The sequence below is a fragment of the Lepidochelys kempii genome, chromosome 4 (assembly GCF_965140285.1).
Source record: "Lepidochelys kempii isolate rLepKem1 chromosome 4, rLepKem1.hap1, whole genome shotgun sequence".
Taxonomy (NCBI): domain Eukaryota; kingdom Metazoa; phylum Chordata; order Testudines; family Cheloniidae; genus Lepidochelys; species Lepidochelys kempii.
In genome coordinates this window covers 46239097-46252665 of record NC_136383.1, presented here as the reverse complement: position 1 = coordinate 46252665, position 13569 = coordinate 46239097, and the positions used below count along the sequence as shown (strand labels likewise).

The window sequence follows — 13569 nt, the reverse complement described above, 5'->3', positions numbered from 1 at the left end:
CCATAACAATTGTGGTCAAAGATTATAAATGTAGAGAGACTCGAGGTCCAGGTTGAGGCACATTGGTGAATAGTGTAGCTAAGCTTGGTTAGTTCCTGCCTTATATTGCCGCTGTCCATGTTGTGCCTGTTCTGCTTCTGATAAGAAAAAATAATTCTCTATTGATATCAATTCACAACTCTCAGAAACTCTCAAAAGTATTTTATCTATCTATCTATCTATCTATCTATCTATCTATCTATCTATCTATCTATCTATCTATCTATCTAAAATATGTATCAATGGGTCAATCAAAGATGACCCATGATGACCCACAAGAAACACAAACTTGCTTAAAAAGGATGAAAGTCAATGCATTTTTAAAATTAAGGGTCAGATTCTCAGCTGCTGGAAATCAGTATGGCTCCACTGAATTCAATTAAACTATACCAGTTTATACCATCTCAGGATCTGGTCCTAGGTGATTTGGAACAGGTTGATGGTCTAATCCCTTTGGGCCAGAAGCTACAATGAGGACTGGGGCCCCATTGTGCTGGGTGCTGTACAGATATGTAGTGGGACACTGTCCTGGCCCAAAGAGATTAGACCACAAAAACAACAAACATCTATTAGCAGAAGAACAACAAAGGTTTAAAATTAGAGCTGGGGAAAAAATACAATCCTCCCCCACCCCAATATTCATTCAAATTTTTTAATGAATTTGCTTTGGCCCATGTTCAGGATTTGATTTCTGTGACTCTTCAAATGACCAAGTTTTAATAGGAAAGATGTTTGCTGAAAGTTAGTTTCCAAGTCCATGCCTGACTACTTGAAGAAAATGAATTTTTAAATTTGCATGCCCAAGTATTCAATTTAGTAGAGCTTGTGCATTCATCCAATCAGAAATGTGTAAAGCACCCTGTGATTTATTGCCTGAGTCACAACTAAGCAGAACAGCGTGAATTTCAAATATTTATGATAAATCCACAGAGTGAAAATTTTGAAAAGATATTAATCAAATAACCTAGTATAACAAAGGAATTTGAGGATATCATGATCTGCTCATGGATATTCCATTAGCATAAAAATGAGCTAAATTCACAGGAACATAGGAATTGATATATTGAATAAGTTCAGTGGTTCAGCTAGTCTGATGTCCTGCCTCTGACACAGGCCCGGGCCAGATGCTTTTGAGGAAGATGAAGTAAAACCTATAATGGAATAACCTGCTCATAGCAGAAGTTTCTTCTGAACACTCTTGAAATATGAGGATTTATATCCCTTTCTATAACACCATACTTTCGAATGTAATTGCTGATGTTCTCATTTATCCATACAAATGTCTGATACTATTTTTAAATTCTACCAAGTTCATGGTTTCAATTACATCTCATAACAATGAATTCCACAGGTTAACTGTGAATTGTATCAAAAGTAATACAAAAGTTCCCTTTTTATGAATTTTAAATTGATTGGTTTGCGGTTGTTTTGTTGCCCCCTCATTCCCTTGTTATAAGAAAGGGTAAATGGGACTGCTTAATTTACTTTCTTTGTATGATTTATTATTCTATATTCCTCATGTTGCCTTTCATATCTTCCCTAAACTATTCAGTATTAATCTTCCCAGTACTATTTCACACAGAAGTATTGTCATGCCTGTAATCATTATGCTATGAGGTTTTGTGTGTTTGTTTTTTGTTTGTTTGTTTTTCAGTTGGAGTGACCAGAAATGAACACAGCAATAAGGTGAGAGGGTATGATGAATTTACATAATGGCATTATAATATTTTCAGTATATTTTCTATTCCATTGTACAACATAGCATTTTCTTTACTGTTGTAACTACCAGTGCACATGAACCAGATGCTTTTCATTACATTGTCCTCAGTGATATTAAAGTATTTTTTTCCTCAGTGGTAACAGTTAATTTATAATCTATAAAGGTACAAGAATAGTTCAAATGACTCCTTTCATTATGTATGTTCCCATTCACCTAGTTTTGCTAAGTCCCTCTGAAGTTCCTCATAGTCTACTATAGCACTGGTTCTCAGCCTTTGCAGACTACTTTACCCCTTTCAGGAGTCTGATTTGTCTTGCATACCCAAAGTTTCACCTCACTTAAAAGTTACTTGCTTACAAAATCAGACATAAAAATACAAAAAAGTGTAAGAGCACAGAATTAGTGACAAATTACTTACTTTCTCACTTTTACCATATAATTATAAAATAAACCAAATGGTATACAAATATTGTACTTACATTTCAGCTTATAGTATGTAGAGCAGTATAAACAAGTCATTATCTGTATGGAATTTTAGTTTGTACTGACTTTGCTAGTGGTTTTGATGTAGCCTGTTATAAAACTAGGCAAATATGTAGATGAATTAATGTATCCCCTGGAAGACCTCAACATATCCCCAGGGGTACATGTACTCCTGGTTGAGAAACACTGTACTATAGTATTGACTAACCAAAATAATTTACTGTCTTCTGCAAATTTTACCCCCTCGCTTTTCATCCCTTTTAAATATATTAAGCAGCATGGGCCCTTGTGGAACCCCATTGTTAACCTTCTGCTGGTGCTGAAAACAATCCATTTATTCCTAATAATTTTCTGTCTCTTATACAGTTTCAAATGTGTGATAATACTTTACTCTAACCCCGTGACTATGCTTAATCACTTTAATAGCCTCTTATAATTTGTCTGAACTTTCAAAAAGCTTTTGACAAAGTTCATCATATCAACCAATTCTTTTTTATTCACCATTGCTAAAATATCCTCAAAGAATTCTAATAGATTGAAGAGACAGGGTTTGCTTTTACAGAAGCCATGCTGGTTTGTTCCTAATATATTATATTCATAATTTTATATTGTTTTAAAACTCCATCTTTCATTACTACTTCAGCCATATACCTGGAACTAAACTGAGAAGGCATACTGGCCTGTAATTTTCAGGAGCATGCTTAGTGTCTTTTAAAAAAAACAACACTTTTTATTAAGGCAAACTTACAATAAAACATTAGCATACTACATTGTATATTACTTATTCAGGATGAGGTCAGTATTCAAAGAACTTGGCTAAATATTCTGGCTTGCTGGCTGGGGACCCCTCCTCCAATGAAAAGTACTACATTTTCCACCTATGAGACACCCCCCACAGTAGCTGATTTTTGTTACAAATTCTGCCATTTCATTCTAAACTTCCTTCAGAACTCTTGATGAATACCATCCAGTGCTAGTGACTTGTTTGTCTTTAATATATCCATTTATTCAAGCCCCTCATCTTTTCACACCTCAGTTTCATTTTCCTCACCTTTACTTGAAAAAAATTGGCCTGGGGTAGGTAGCTTCCCTAACATTATCTTTGTAAAGACCAATGAAAATATACTGTTTAGCTTCTCTGTGATATCTTTACCCTCAATATTTGCAGATCAACAAACCTACCTGTTCTCTCACAGGCTTCCTACCTCTGACATACTAAAAAAAAAAAAAAAAAAAAAAAAAAAGTGTATTAGTTTTCATGTCTTTGGCTATTTGTTCTAAAAAGACCTTCTTATCTCTCCTAATTTCAGTCTTACAATTTATCTGTTTTAATTTAGGATTCTTTCTACTGGGTTTACTTAAGCTAAGTATCTTTTTAATTGTTACCTATTTATCTCAAGTAACCCTCTTCTATTTGCAATTTAACCATAAGTTTGTTTTTTTTTTCTTACCTTCCTGCTTTCTTTTCATTTAGGGTTTTGCATATGTCCTATGATTCTGGTATGGTGTGCTTAAATAGCAACCACGCTGAGTCTTGAGGATTTTATTTTCCTCACTTGCGGATGTCAGACTAGCTTCTTTAAAAAAAAAATCACCCTTTCTAAAATTTATTATCACCATTCCATTTTTAGGTGCTCCCTTAAATATAAACTTAATTATATTGTGGTCACTATTAATTAGTGCCTCAACTATAATTATTTCCTGAACTGGACAATGCATCTCCTGTGCATTCCTTAAAACTAAATTGAAAATAGCCTCTCCTCTTTTCTTGTTCAATGAATAAATTGTTCATTGTGAATTATCTGCTCAGCTCTACAGAGTAATAGGTTCACTTTCTTTTTTTTTTTGTTCTTTTATTATTTGCTATATATTTTAAATTCTAAAATTGTACCAATGCAAACATTAAATATGGGAAAATAGAAGACAGAAATATTAATTTAGATTCTGTTGAAGGTTTGTATTGGAAGTCCAGTGAAATTCAAAGTCCAGATTTAATTTTGCTGAATCCAATTCACAACATATCGCTCACTCTTTCCAATGTTACCTCAACTATTTACTTTCCTCACAAACTATGGCATGAGAATATAAATGTATAAACTATGGGACAATTTGCTTACAGATTGACAAACTGAATAGCTTATTTTAACTGTACACAAATTTAAAAATTAAACTAACGGGAAAAGGCACATTTACTTTAAAATAATCAACCTCCAAACCGTAGAACAATTAAACAGAAGCATCAGTTTGGCATTGTTATGGATAATCCTCACTATAACAAATGTATCTAAACTGAACAAAAACAGAGACATTCTCATAATGCGGTTGGAAGTGCTATAAAATCCAAACATTTTAGCTGAAATTATGAAGATGAAATTAATAATGCATGGCTAGAATGTGCCCTATTACGAAAAGACACTTTTGGAAGCCTGGATGGTTATGGGGATTGGTAATGAAAAACATAATTGTTCACTACAAGGTCAACAGTTCACATCTGACCTTTGTCAGAAGAGTATAGGAGACATTGCTAGCTGATGGCTGGGGGGTTTTTTTTGGCCTATGTGAAATGAGATGCTTGCCTCAGGCCAGTTCCTTTTGTGAGTGTGCACATCACAAAATCAATAATTTTCTAACCTTTTTCGTAGTTTCAACAGAAAATCCAAGGACTGAATGGGTAAGAAGACTGAACTACCATCACACTTTGAAAGGTACCCTCATGCTACCAGGACAGAGCTGAGGGAGATCAAAGAAACAAGCACCATTGCTGTCCATGCTGAACCTTTGTGGAAACAGACTTCAGTTTCCAGAGCTCTCGGTGCAGCACTTTTGACAATTACTGAATTCATCTGAAATTTAAAAATTAAATAAAAAGCCAACTCCAGAGAAACATTCCTCACCTCACCTACTGTCCTAAGGGACAGCTGTTACTCTAAGAAGGATCACTGGTATAACACTGCTCTCCTTAGCTCCAGTCACACGGACTAAATGAGCATCATAAACTCTTCAAGTCAAGGGAGATCTTGTAATGGCTTAATAAAGTACAATGGGCTAGTAAATATAGTGGTAAAACATCTTAGACCAAAGTACAATTTTAGTACACCTTTTAGCTCAGAATCCAAAATGCATAATTAACTATCTTTCCTATGTCCACACACTGTCTTCTGTGTCACCCAACCACAATGATGACTATAAAAGAGGTAAGAATTCAGAACAAGATAGAAAGCATTGAGCAGAATATGCAAGTTTATATCTTGTAGGATGACCAAGAAAGTAAAAGATAGTGAGAACAGTGTGGAAAAAAAAAAGAAAGAAAAGACTCATCTGCTGTCTTCCAAACCCTGCCTCATGTTAGCAATGTAGGTATGATACCAGCACTGCTTGATGAAGTGATAATGTTCAGTATCAATAAGAAAGTGAGGCACCTGGAGCAGTTAAAATGTAAAGAAAAAATTAGCTTGCCATCACCTTATACTGCTTTTGCTGCTAACAACAGTGACCTACTATCATGACACAAAGTCTTTTCTTTTTTAAGTGCATTCAACAATGTCCTTTTCAGTGGTATCTGAATCCAAGAGCAGTATTTTTTTTCTCATTGCCTCCAATACTCTGACTGTATTATTCGTAGTAAGGATAGCAGAGAGCCAAGTTTTATTCCCTCAAAGGGAACATTTTGACGCAGCCTTTTGAATAGTACTTACTCAAATACGGTGGTTTGTAAGGCGCTCGTGTATTAGTCAGCAGTCCATCCAACTCCTTCCTCTCCAGAGTACTGTGAAGGGCCTTCTCCTTGCCGAAGGTGGAAAAGGACCTCTCTGTCCCAGGCTGAGCTTCTGGTGTTTCAAACACTTCAGTGTCCGGAACAGAGTCCATACCGGGCACATGCAGATTGCTGCGATAATCTGCAGCCTGACGTCCATCGGATGGGACAAAGGAGGGCATCCAGCACCGATCCGAGTGGCCCAACGCTTTACATTCCTCTGTGCAATTGGAGAAGAGATCCATGCCTGCAAGCAGGAAAGAGAAAGAAACTGTAGATATAAGCTTCAGCATCATGACAAGCTGCTGATAGATGAGAAAGAACATGGTGGGTGAAAAGAGAGATAGGAAGAGAAATCTTACTAGTACGCTTTCCACTGCCTTCATTCCACCAATAAAAGATCGGATCATTTTGGTCTTCACCAGTCAATGCCACCATTTACAAAGAGAGGAACTGCCAGAATGTCAGAGTGTGCAAAACAATCATGAGAAGAAGTGTGATGATGATTCACTTCTCAGAATCTCTTGTGAACCTTACTTCCTAGAACCCATTCAGGTACAAGACTAACTCAATTTACAGGTGATGGCAGCAGATCATCGCTTGTTAATACTTAATAAGGTACAAATGGGAAAAAATTGATGAACATGGATCTTACAAAAAGAATGAAATTTCAGTAATAAGAAATCTGAGAATTCACTTTTGAAAACTAAATACTTATGACTCCTGTAAAGCAATTGTTTGTGTGTATATGAATGTATATAGACAGAGACTATGAATTACTAAAAGCAGTTCTGACAAAATAGGTGAATGTACGTATCAATTGAATGTGCGAGAAAAATGATTTACTAAGACCATCCTTTTAATTAATTCTTCAGAGTTAGTTATCATTGCCACCACAGTGGTTCTTACCATCACCAAGCCACTCTAGTGACTGGAGAGAGTCCCATAGTAAATTACTGTAATTAGTGGCACGAAGGTAGCTGTAGTCCGATGTGACATGGCTGCAGATACTATTGACAAATGTGTTAATGCTTACTATATCAGCAAACACTTGTCTCCACCAACTGAAAACTGTTCGCTTACAAATCCTTTAAAGGTATTAAGATTTCAGTGACAAGCAATACTTCCACTGACTACCTTCAGACCGGTATTTCAACTGAATATTTCCTGACTTTGATTCCTTAAATTGTTGGCTTAAATTTCTTAAGGGAGTAATGTCTTAAGTCTTTGGAGTAAAATGGAATAAATTCTGTTCTCTCAGATTGATATTCAACAGCATACAGAAAGAGCACAATCATAGAGAGGTATTTTTTCCCTTTATTTGTAGAGTAAACTGAATGTTTTAGAATATGTATGTGTCAAAAATGAACAAGATCAGTTATAAATATTGTATTTACAACCAGTGCATTAGAATTACAAAAAAGTGTCATAACTCACTGAAAGAGAACTAGGAAAAAATCTGAACACCTACAACAAGATTCATGTATTGTAGCTTATTCACCAGTCTACACCATAAAGAACTTGATTAGCTTGAACTTCTGGGTGAGGATTAGTATTTAAAATTCTGCCACAATTCTGCATTGCAATTTGATTAATATTAGTAATAGTTATGTGTTATCTCTCACTATGGAAAACAATGTTCCAGCAAATAAGAATCCCCTTTGAGTTATCAACAAGTGTTTGAGAACTGAGGGCAATCATTTAGATAAATGATAAAAAGAAGAAGCAAGCTTTTATCACAGATTAATCTCACCTTATAATGACTTTTTTATTTTAAATTAAGCTATCTTTGTTACTAAGTCCAGCTTCGATTATACCCTTCCATTGATAATTGATACGCAGAAGTCTGGAAATAAATTACTGATCAGTGAGCTGTTGATGAATGCAAACGTGAACTGCAACTGGAATTAAGGAAACAGACAGGGAACAGCATGCAAGACATACAAATTGTTTATGAGGTAGCTGGCTAGTTTAGTTCTTGATATCATAATGGTAGCATCTATTACAAAAAAGGGATGATAAATAAAACAGAGAAAGAAAGGTTCACCCATGTACACTCTACAAAGAGGTGGCCACACACCATCAATACTAACACTAGTATTAGAACAATTCCAATATTTTTTTTTCTATGCAGAGTAAGGCATTCTTTATATTTTAAGGATTTTTGCAAATGAGTAGGTAGATGCAACACTTAATTCAAACTGATATACTCAGTTTTCAGATCTCCTAATGTAAGTCAAATGTGAATAATATCCATATATTTTGTAGGAAAATTATTACAAATTTCATTTCACTAATATTACCTCAGTGACCAAATTAATTCAATGTCTTCTGAAACTGAACGGTGATGGGAAAGGGAAAGAAAAGCTTGAGGATAAGCACTGAACTGTTGTTTGTTTGTTTTGCCAGTGGGAAGAGACAGCTTTAGATATTTATTCAAGGGCAGACCTTTTTTTTTCCCCACTTCTCCCTGGGTTTATTTTTCTCCTGGAAAATTACCTGATATATTAACATTTTGGTTTTATATCAGCTCCTAAACCGGAAAATTCTGTCTATCCACCTATTACTTCTTAGTTTCCTTTGATTTCTGCTTGTCAACTGCAGTGCATTGAACAAACAGGTTTATGTAACAGCTTATTATAGGACCTGAAAATGATGTTATAGCCACTACAAATCAACATTTTAATAAATGAAGAAATGAAAACAGGGGGCTCTGAAATATATGTTGCATGTACCAAATCTGATTTATCTTGAAGGAAAGAGAAGGTACCAGAAGATGATTTAAGAATAAAGATCTAGCTACTAATATCCACGGCTGGAATAGACAGCCAGAATTCAAGTGTGTATATAGGTGGGTGGCTGGGGAGCAAGTGTCCAGGGATGACTGCTCCCATTTCTCAGTGGCTACATTCCCCCAAACTTTAATGGGTGCAGAATCAGGACCTTAGATATTAATATATTTAGAGCACAGTAAATTCAAATTAGCATTCTAGTTTTGAAATTTCATGGGTACCTATACTCAATTTTATTAACTATGATATAATAGCTAAATATTCGTCCTTTTTAATTATGGTATAATGGGATGACATTCTCGCAAATTGTTTCTAACAGAAAGTATTCAATGCACAAACCAATAGAGAAAGGAAAATGATTGTCTATTTTTCCGTGTTGCAGGAAAGAGGCTATATCACAGAAAGCAAAATAAAGCATCCGGCACAGGACTCCTTCATAAACGAAACACAGTATTTGTGATTTATAACAAAAAAAAATGTTTAGGCAGTATAACACTTCCATTGCATCTCCTTCATATATCCTGCCAGATGTACAGTCGTTCTGGACTAAACTATCCATCATAATTGTAAATCCACAGTGAAGAAATATTTCATACTATAATTGAATTGAAAAATATAAAGTACCAGATAAACTGAGATTTTAAAGGTGAGAATAAATTCAATATCTGCATGAAAAGAATATAAATATCTGGCACAGAGTTCTCAAATAGCAATATATGATAAACACTGCAATTTAATATATGCATGAAAAAAGACCAGGAGATCATTCCTTACCCTGTAATCCAGTTATTGGATAGGTCACTGGACAGTGAACAATTTCACATGCCACATGGCCTGACATATTTAGGATGGCCAAGGGAGATAGGGGTTGAGGGTAGAGTTTTAATGCTAACTCTCATTCCTGAATTTGTTGGTTTGGACCAGATTTTCTGAAGTATCCCTTTTATCTCAATTTTAAAAAGACAAAACCAAAAATGTCTATGAATATGTATGTTAGTTGGCATGAAAGACTCTCTTTAGATCAAAGAGATATTTAGGCAATTTTTGAGATTCATTTTTTAAATAACTTATATTTTAAATGTAATTAAAGAAAAATGATCCACATGCCAAACCTTTAGAGTAATTAATAAATATATTCAAACATATTATTAATGCTAATTATGTAATAAAAATAGCAAATACTAATAAAGTGTTAACAAAGCAACTGTTCTTTTTTCAGAGGGTGTTATTTTCTACAGCATCATTTTTTATTGATAATGAAAGCATACTGGCAATTTCTTCTGTTATGAAGCTAGCCTTCACAAGGCAACTGATGTACTGCCCTGCATAAAACTGTCTCCATCCTCACAACAGCATGAATAAAGACCTAAACATCCCCAAGATAGATTCAGTTCTTCCAAATAATAACTTCAAAGTCTAATCTGGATCACTGAGGAGCAAACATCATTAAGAATGCAAGAATCCTGCTCCCCCCACCCCCCAAAATCGGCTAGAGTCAAAGCACTTTTCTAGACCACTTTATGTTCACCCTCATGGTTTTTTTGCCCAAATGATCTTCAGAACAGTATTTAACTGTTCTATTGGAAAGGAATACTGATTTTTTTCTGTCCTTTCACCACTGGAATCTCTTCTTTTTATTTCTCAATCTGTTTTCCCCATACCAGTTACCATATGCTGCTGTTCCTGCATCCCACAGGATAGACACATTGGCTCGTGCTAAAGCCGTTGCACAAATCACTTGATATGAGGGTGTGGAATGGCACAACTGGCACCTTAAACTCTTAGAAACTCACCAGATGTCTTTGTAATGCCCCGTCTCTTACAGATATAGGCCTGGTCTACACTACAGAGTTAGGTCAACGGAAGGCAGCTTATGTCGACCTAAATCTGTTAGCGACTACACTAAAATGGAATTTCCACAAATATAACTTGTCCACTACACCGACTTAAGCATTTCATCTCCATGAGAGGCATCACGCTTAAGTTGATGTAGTTAGGTCAACACAGTGTCAGTGTAGATACTGTGTTGCTTATATTGACTATAGCTGCCTTTCAGAAACCATCATACAATGCCCCACGCTGGCAGTTAAATCAGTGCAAACATTCCTGGTGAGGATGCACACCGCTGACACAAGAAGCATAGTGTGGACATGTAAAACTGAATCAATTACTGTGGTGGCTGTATGTCAACGTAACTTAAGTCCACTTAATTTTGTAGTGTACACTTGCCCATAGTGAGAGGAAGTCTAATTTTAGATCTTAGCCTTGCGGTCTCTGGTATTGCATGTTTGAACTGTTTACAGAATAGGAAGACATACTTGCTAATGGAACAATGTGGGTGTATCGTTATATCTACAACGTTTTATATACATCTCTACCTGCAAATATACCTGCCCAATTATGTTACAAAACTAATTCCATAAAATGTGTAATGTAAAACTAATGATATACAGAACTCAGCAGATCCCAAGTGAAAATCTAGTGTCTACAAGCCATTACCATCAGATGGTTACTTGGTGACCAGCTATATGAAATGAACTGGCAGCATCAGTCCAAGTCCTTGTGGACAGGTGTCTACCTCATAAAACTTAAACACATATATATGCAGAGCAGTAACTGGCATCTATGTTGGCAATCCCAAAAGAGAGGCCAAGAATGTAATTAGGTGTGGAGAACAAATTAATTTCATTCTTAGAAGAGATTTCTTTAGAATATGATTGATGCACATTTAGGGGTTGATGTGGGAACCTACAACGGTCACTGCTCTAGCTGTATCTGTTCTACAGATAAATAAGGACTTTTCTTTCCAAGACGCTAAGTCAGAGAGAAAGGATGGTCCAACAGTGAGGGCACTAGCCTGGGTCTCAGGAGAGCCTGTTCCTTGCTCTGCCACAAACTACCTGTATGATCTTGGGAAAGTCACTTATAGTAGGATTTTCAAAAGCATCTAGGCACCTAACTCCCACTGATTTCAATGGGAGTGCCTCAATTCTCCAACTTGAAGTGGGACTAATAGTAGTTCAATACCTCACAGGGGTCTTGGAAAGATAAATACATAGAAGATTGTGAGGTATTCAGATGCTACAGTACTGGGGGCCATATAAGTTCTAAGACAGACAGACAGAATCAAGCACCTTTCACATGCATTAAATTCAATCAATATTAAGAAAATATGAATTAAAAAAAATGAGCCAAATTCTTGGTTCAGTCACTGATGCTACAGTTTACACCAACAGAGGATCTGGCCTATAATATTTCAAAGGATTGTAATAACTTAGTTCAATATACCTCCTAAGCAGTTGAGCATGGTGGCTCTATCACACAGTGAAAGACTCCCATTATGCATAAGTATCTGTGCCATGGTTCCCAATTATTAAACCACTACCTCTTCCACAGTCACTTTGACCAGGCACTGGACTACCACAGGACAAATGGTAACAGCAGGAGCAGTCACACAGTATGTAAAGTGAAGTGCAAAATGCTTTTCCAAGCAAAGCCACCTGCAGTGTGAAAATGACTAGGAGTATATTTAATTTTGCCGTAGGAACCATTTATCAAGTATTTCTGGACATGAATATGATGCTATTCTGTGGCAGGTACTATCTTGAGAAGAAGAGAGACAGATGATAAAATGATGATGAGGAAGAAAAAAACAAAATATAAAGAAAGGCGAAAGAGAAGAAAGCAAAAGGAAACAAATATAGAGCTAGAGGAAGAAATAAAAGAAAATGCAAAGGAAGGATGGTGATAATAGCATATAAGCAGAAAGGCGGAAGAGAAGCATAAGGGGATAAGAGAGCACAGTTGGGCCGCACATATATAATTTTTCACTGAGATGATGTTGCTCACCATTATGTTTTTGTTTTTCCTAGCCTTGCTGTGGAGCAATGTGTTTTCTCTGCTAATTTGGAAAGAATTGAAAATCGAAGAGCTACATTTAAAATTAATTGAGAAGCAATGTCCTCAGACATTGAAATTCAAACAAGATTTACTCTCATCCTTTCATATAATTCATTAAGAAGTACTGAAAGTGAATACAAGTTTTATACTGAACTCCTTCTCTGTATGTATCATCATCACTGGTGCCAATGTCTGTGTAATGACGGCAAGATTCAGCCCAGGATTTATATAAGACTTTACTACTATATGTATCAAATAGACCCAAAACACCCTGTAGAAATTTCCAGTATACCTTGTAAATACATATTTATTACCCGCTTTGTAAAAATCCTTATGCAAAATAATTATGCTAAATGCACTGTAGTAGTTTATCAAAATTGGATGTTGAATTTTGTATGTTTGTGTTTTCAGTTTGTGATATTAATTCTGATTAGACAGAAAGCTTATTGTCAAATTTCATTTGTTCATATCAAATCTCTGTTTTAATTGCATGAGCCCATAAATCATATTAAACCATTATTTTAAAACAAATTAAATGTCTTTAAAAGAGCAAAGCAGATTTTTTTTTCCTCATTGTAAAACAAAAACAACAAAAAGAATTGGCTCAGTCTGAAAACTGGTGCCAAGTTTGAGAATGGCTTCAATGTTCATGTCTGAATTATACTACTTTAAAAAGGAGGAGGGGGTGGGGGAAGCAGAAACATAAGTATAGTAACAGAACTGGATGATTTCAAAATAAAATAGCTTTTGGCTGATGTGCAACTATGTGATTATATTGCCACCATCAGTCTTTCAAATCCAGCCCCTTATGCAGCTGTTTATTCTTTTCTCTCCTGTTTGGTTATTATGGTTCATTATGCTGAGGGACTAAACTGATTGAA

The 13569-nt window shown here is 35.6% G+C and overlaps 1 protein-coding gene across 7 annotated transcripts in view; it reads right to left on the bottom strand.

Moving 5' to 3' along the window:
* Window positions 1-13569, bottom strand: part of PCDH10 (protocadherin 10) — a 68903-nt gene that overhangs the window by 47714 nt on the left and 7620 nt on the right. For 2 of the 7 annotated variants that reach the window (XM_073341122.1, XM_073341123.1), the window contains exon 4: window positions 5938-6243. The exons of 2 other annotated variants lie outside the window; for them this stretch is intronic. In XM_073341122.1, the coding sequence (XP_073197223.1) occupies window positions 5938-6243 (306 nt within the window). Of the gene's footprint in view, window positions 1-44; window positions 138-3424; window positions 3458-5937; window positions 6244-13569 lie in introns of those variants that run through there. 3 more of the 7 variants (XM_073341125.2, XM_073341124.1, XM_073341128.1) reach the window with 3 other exon arrangements.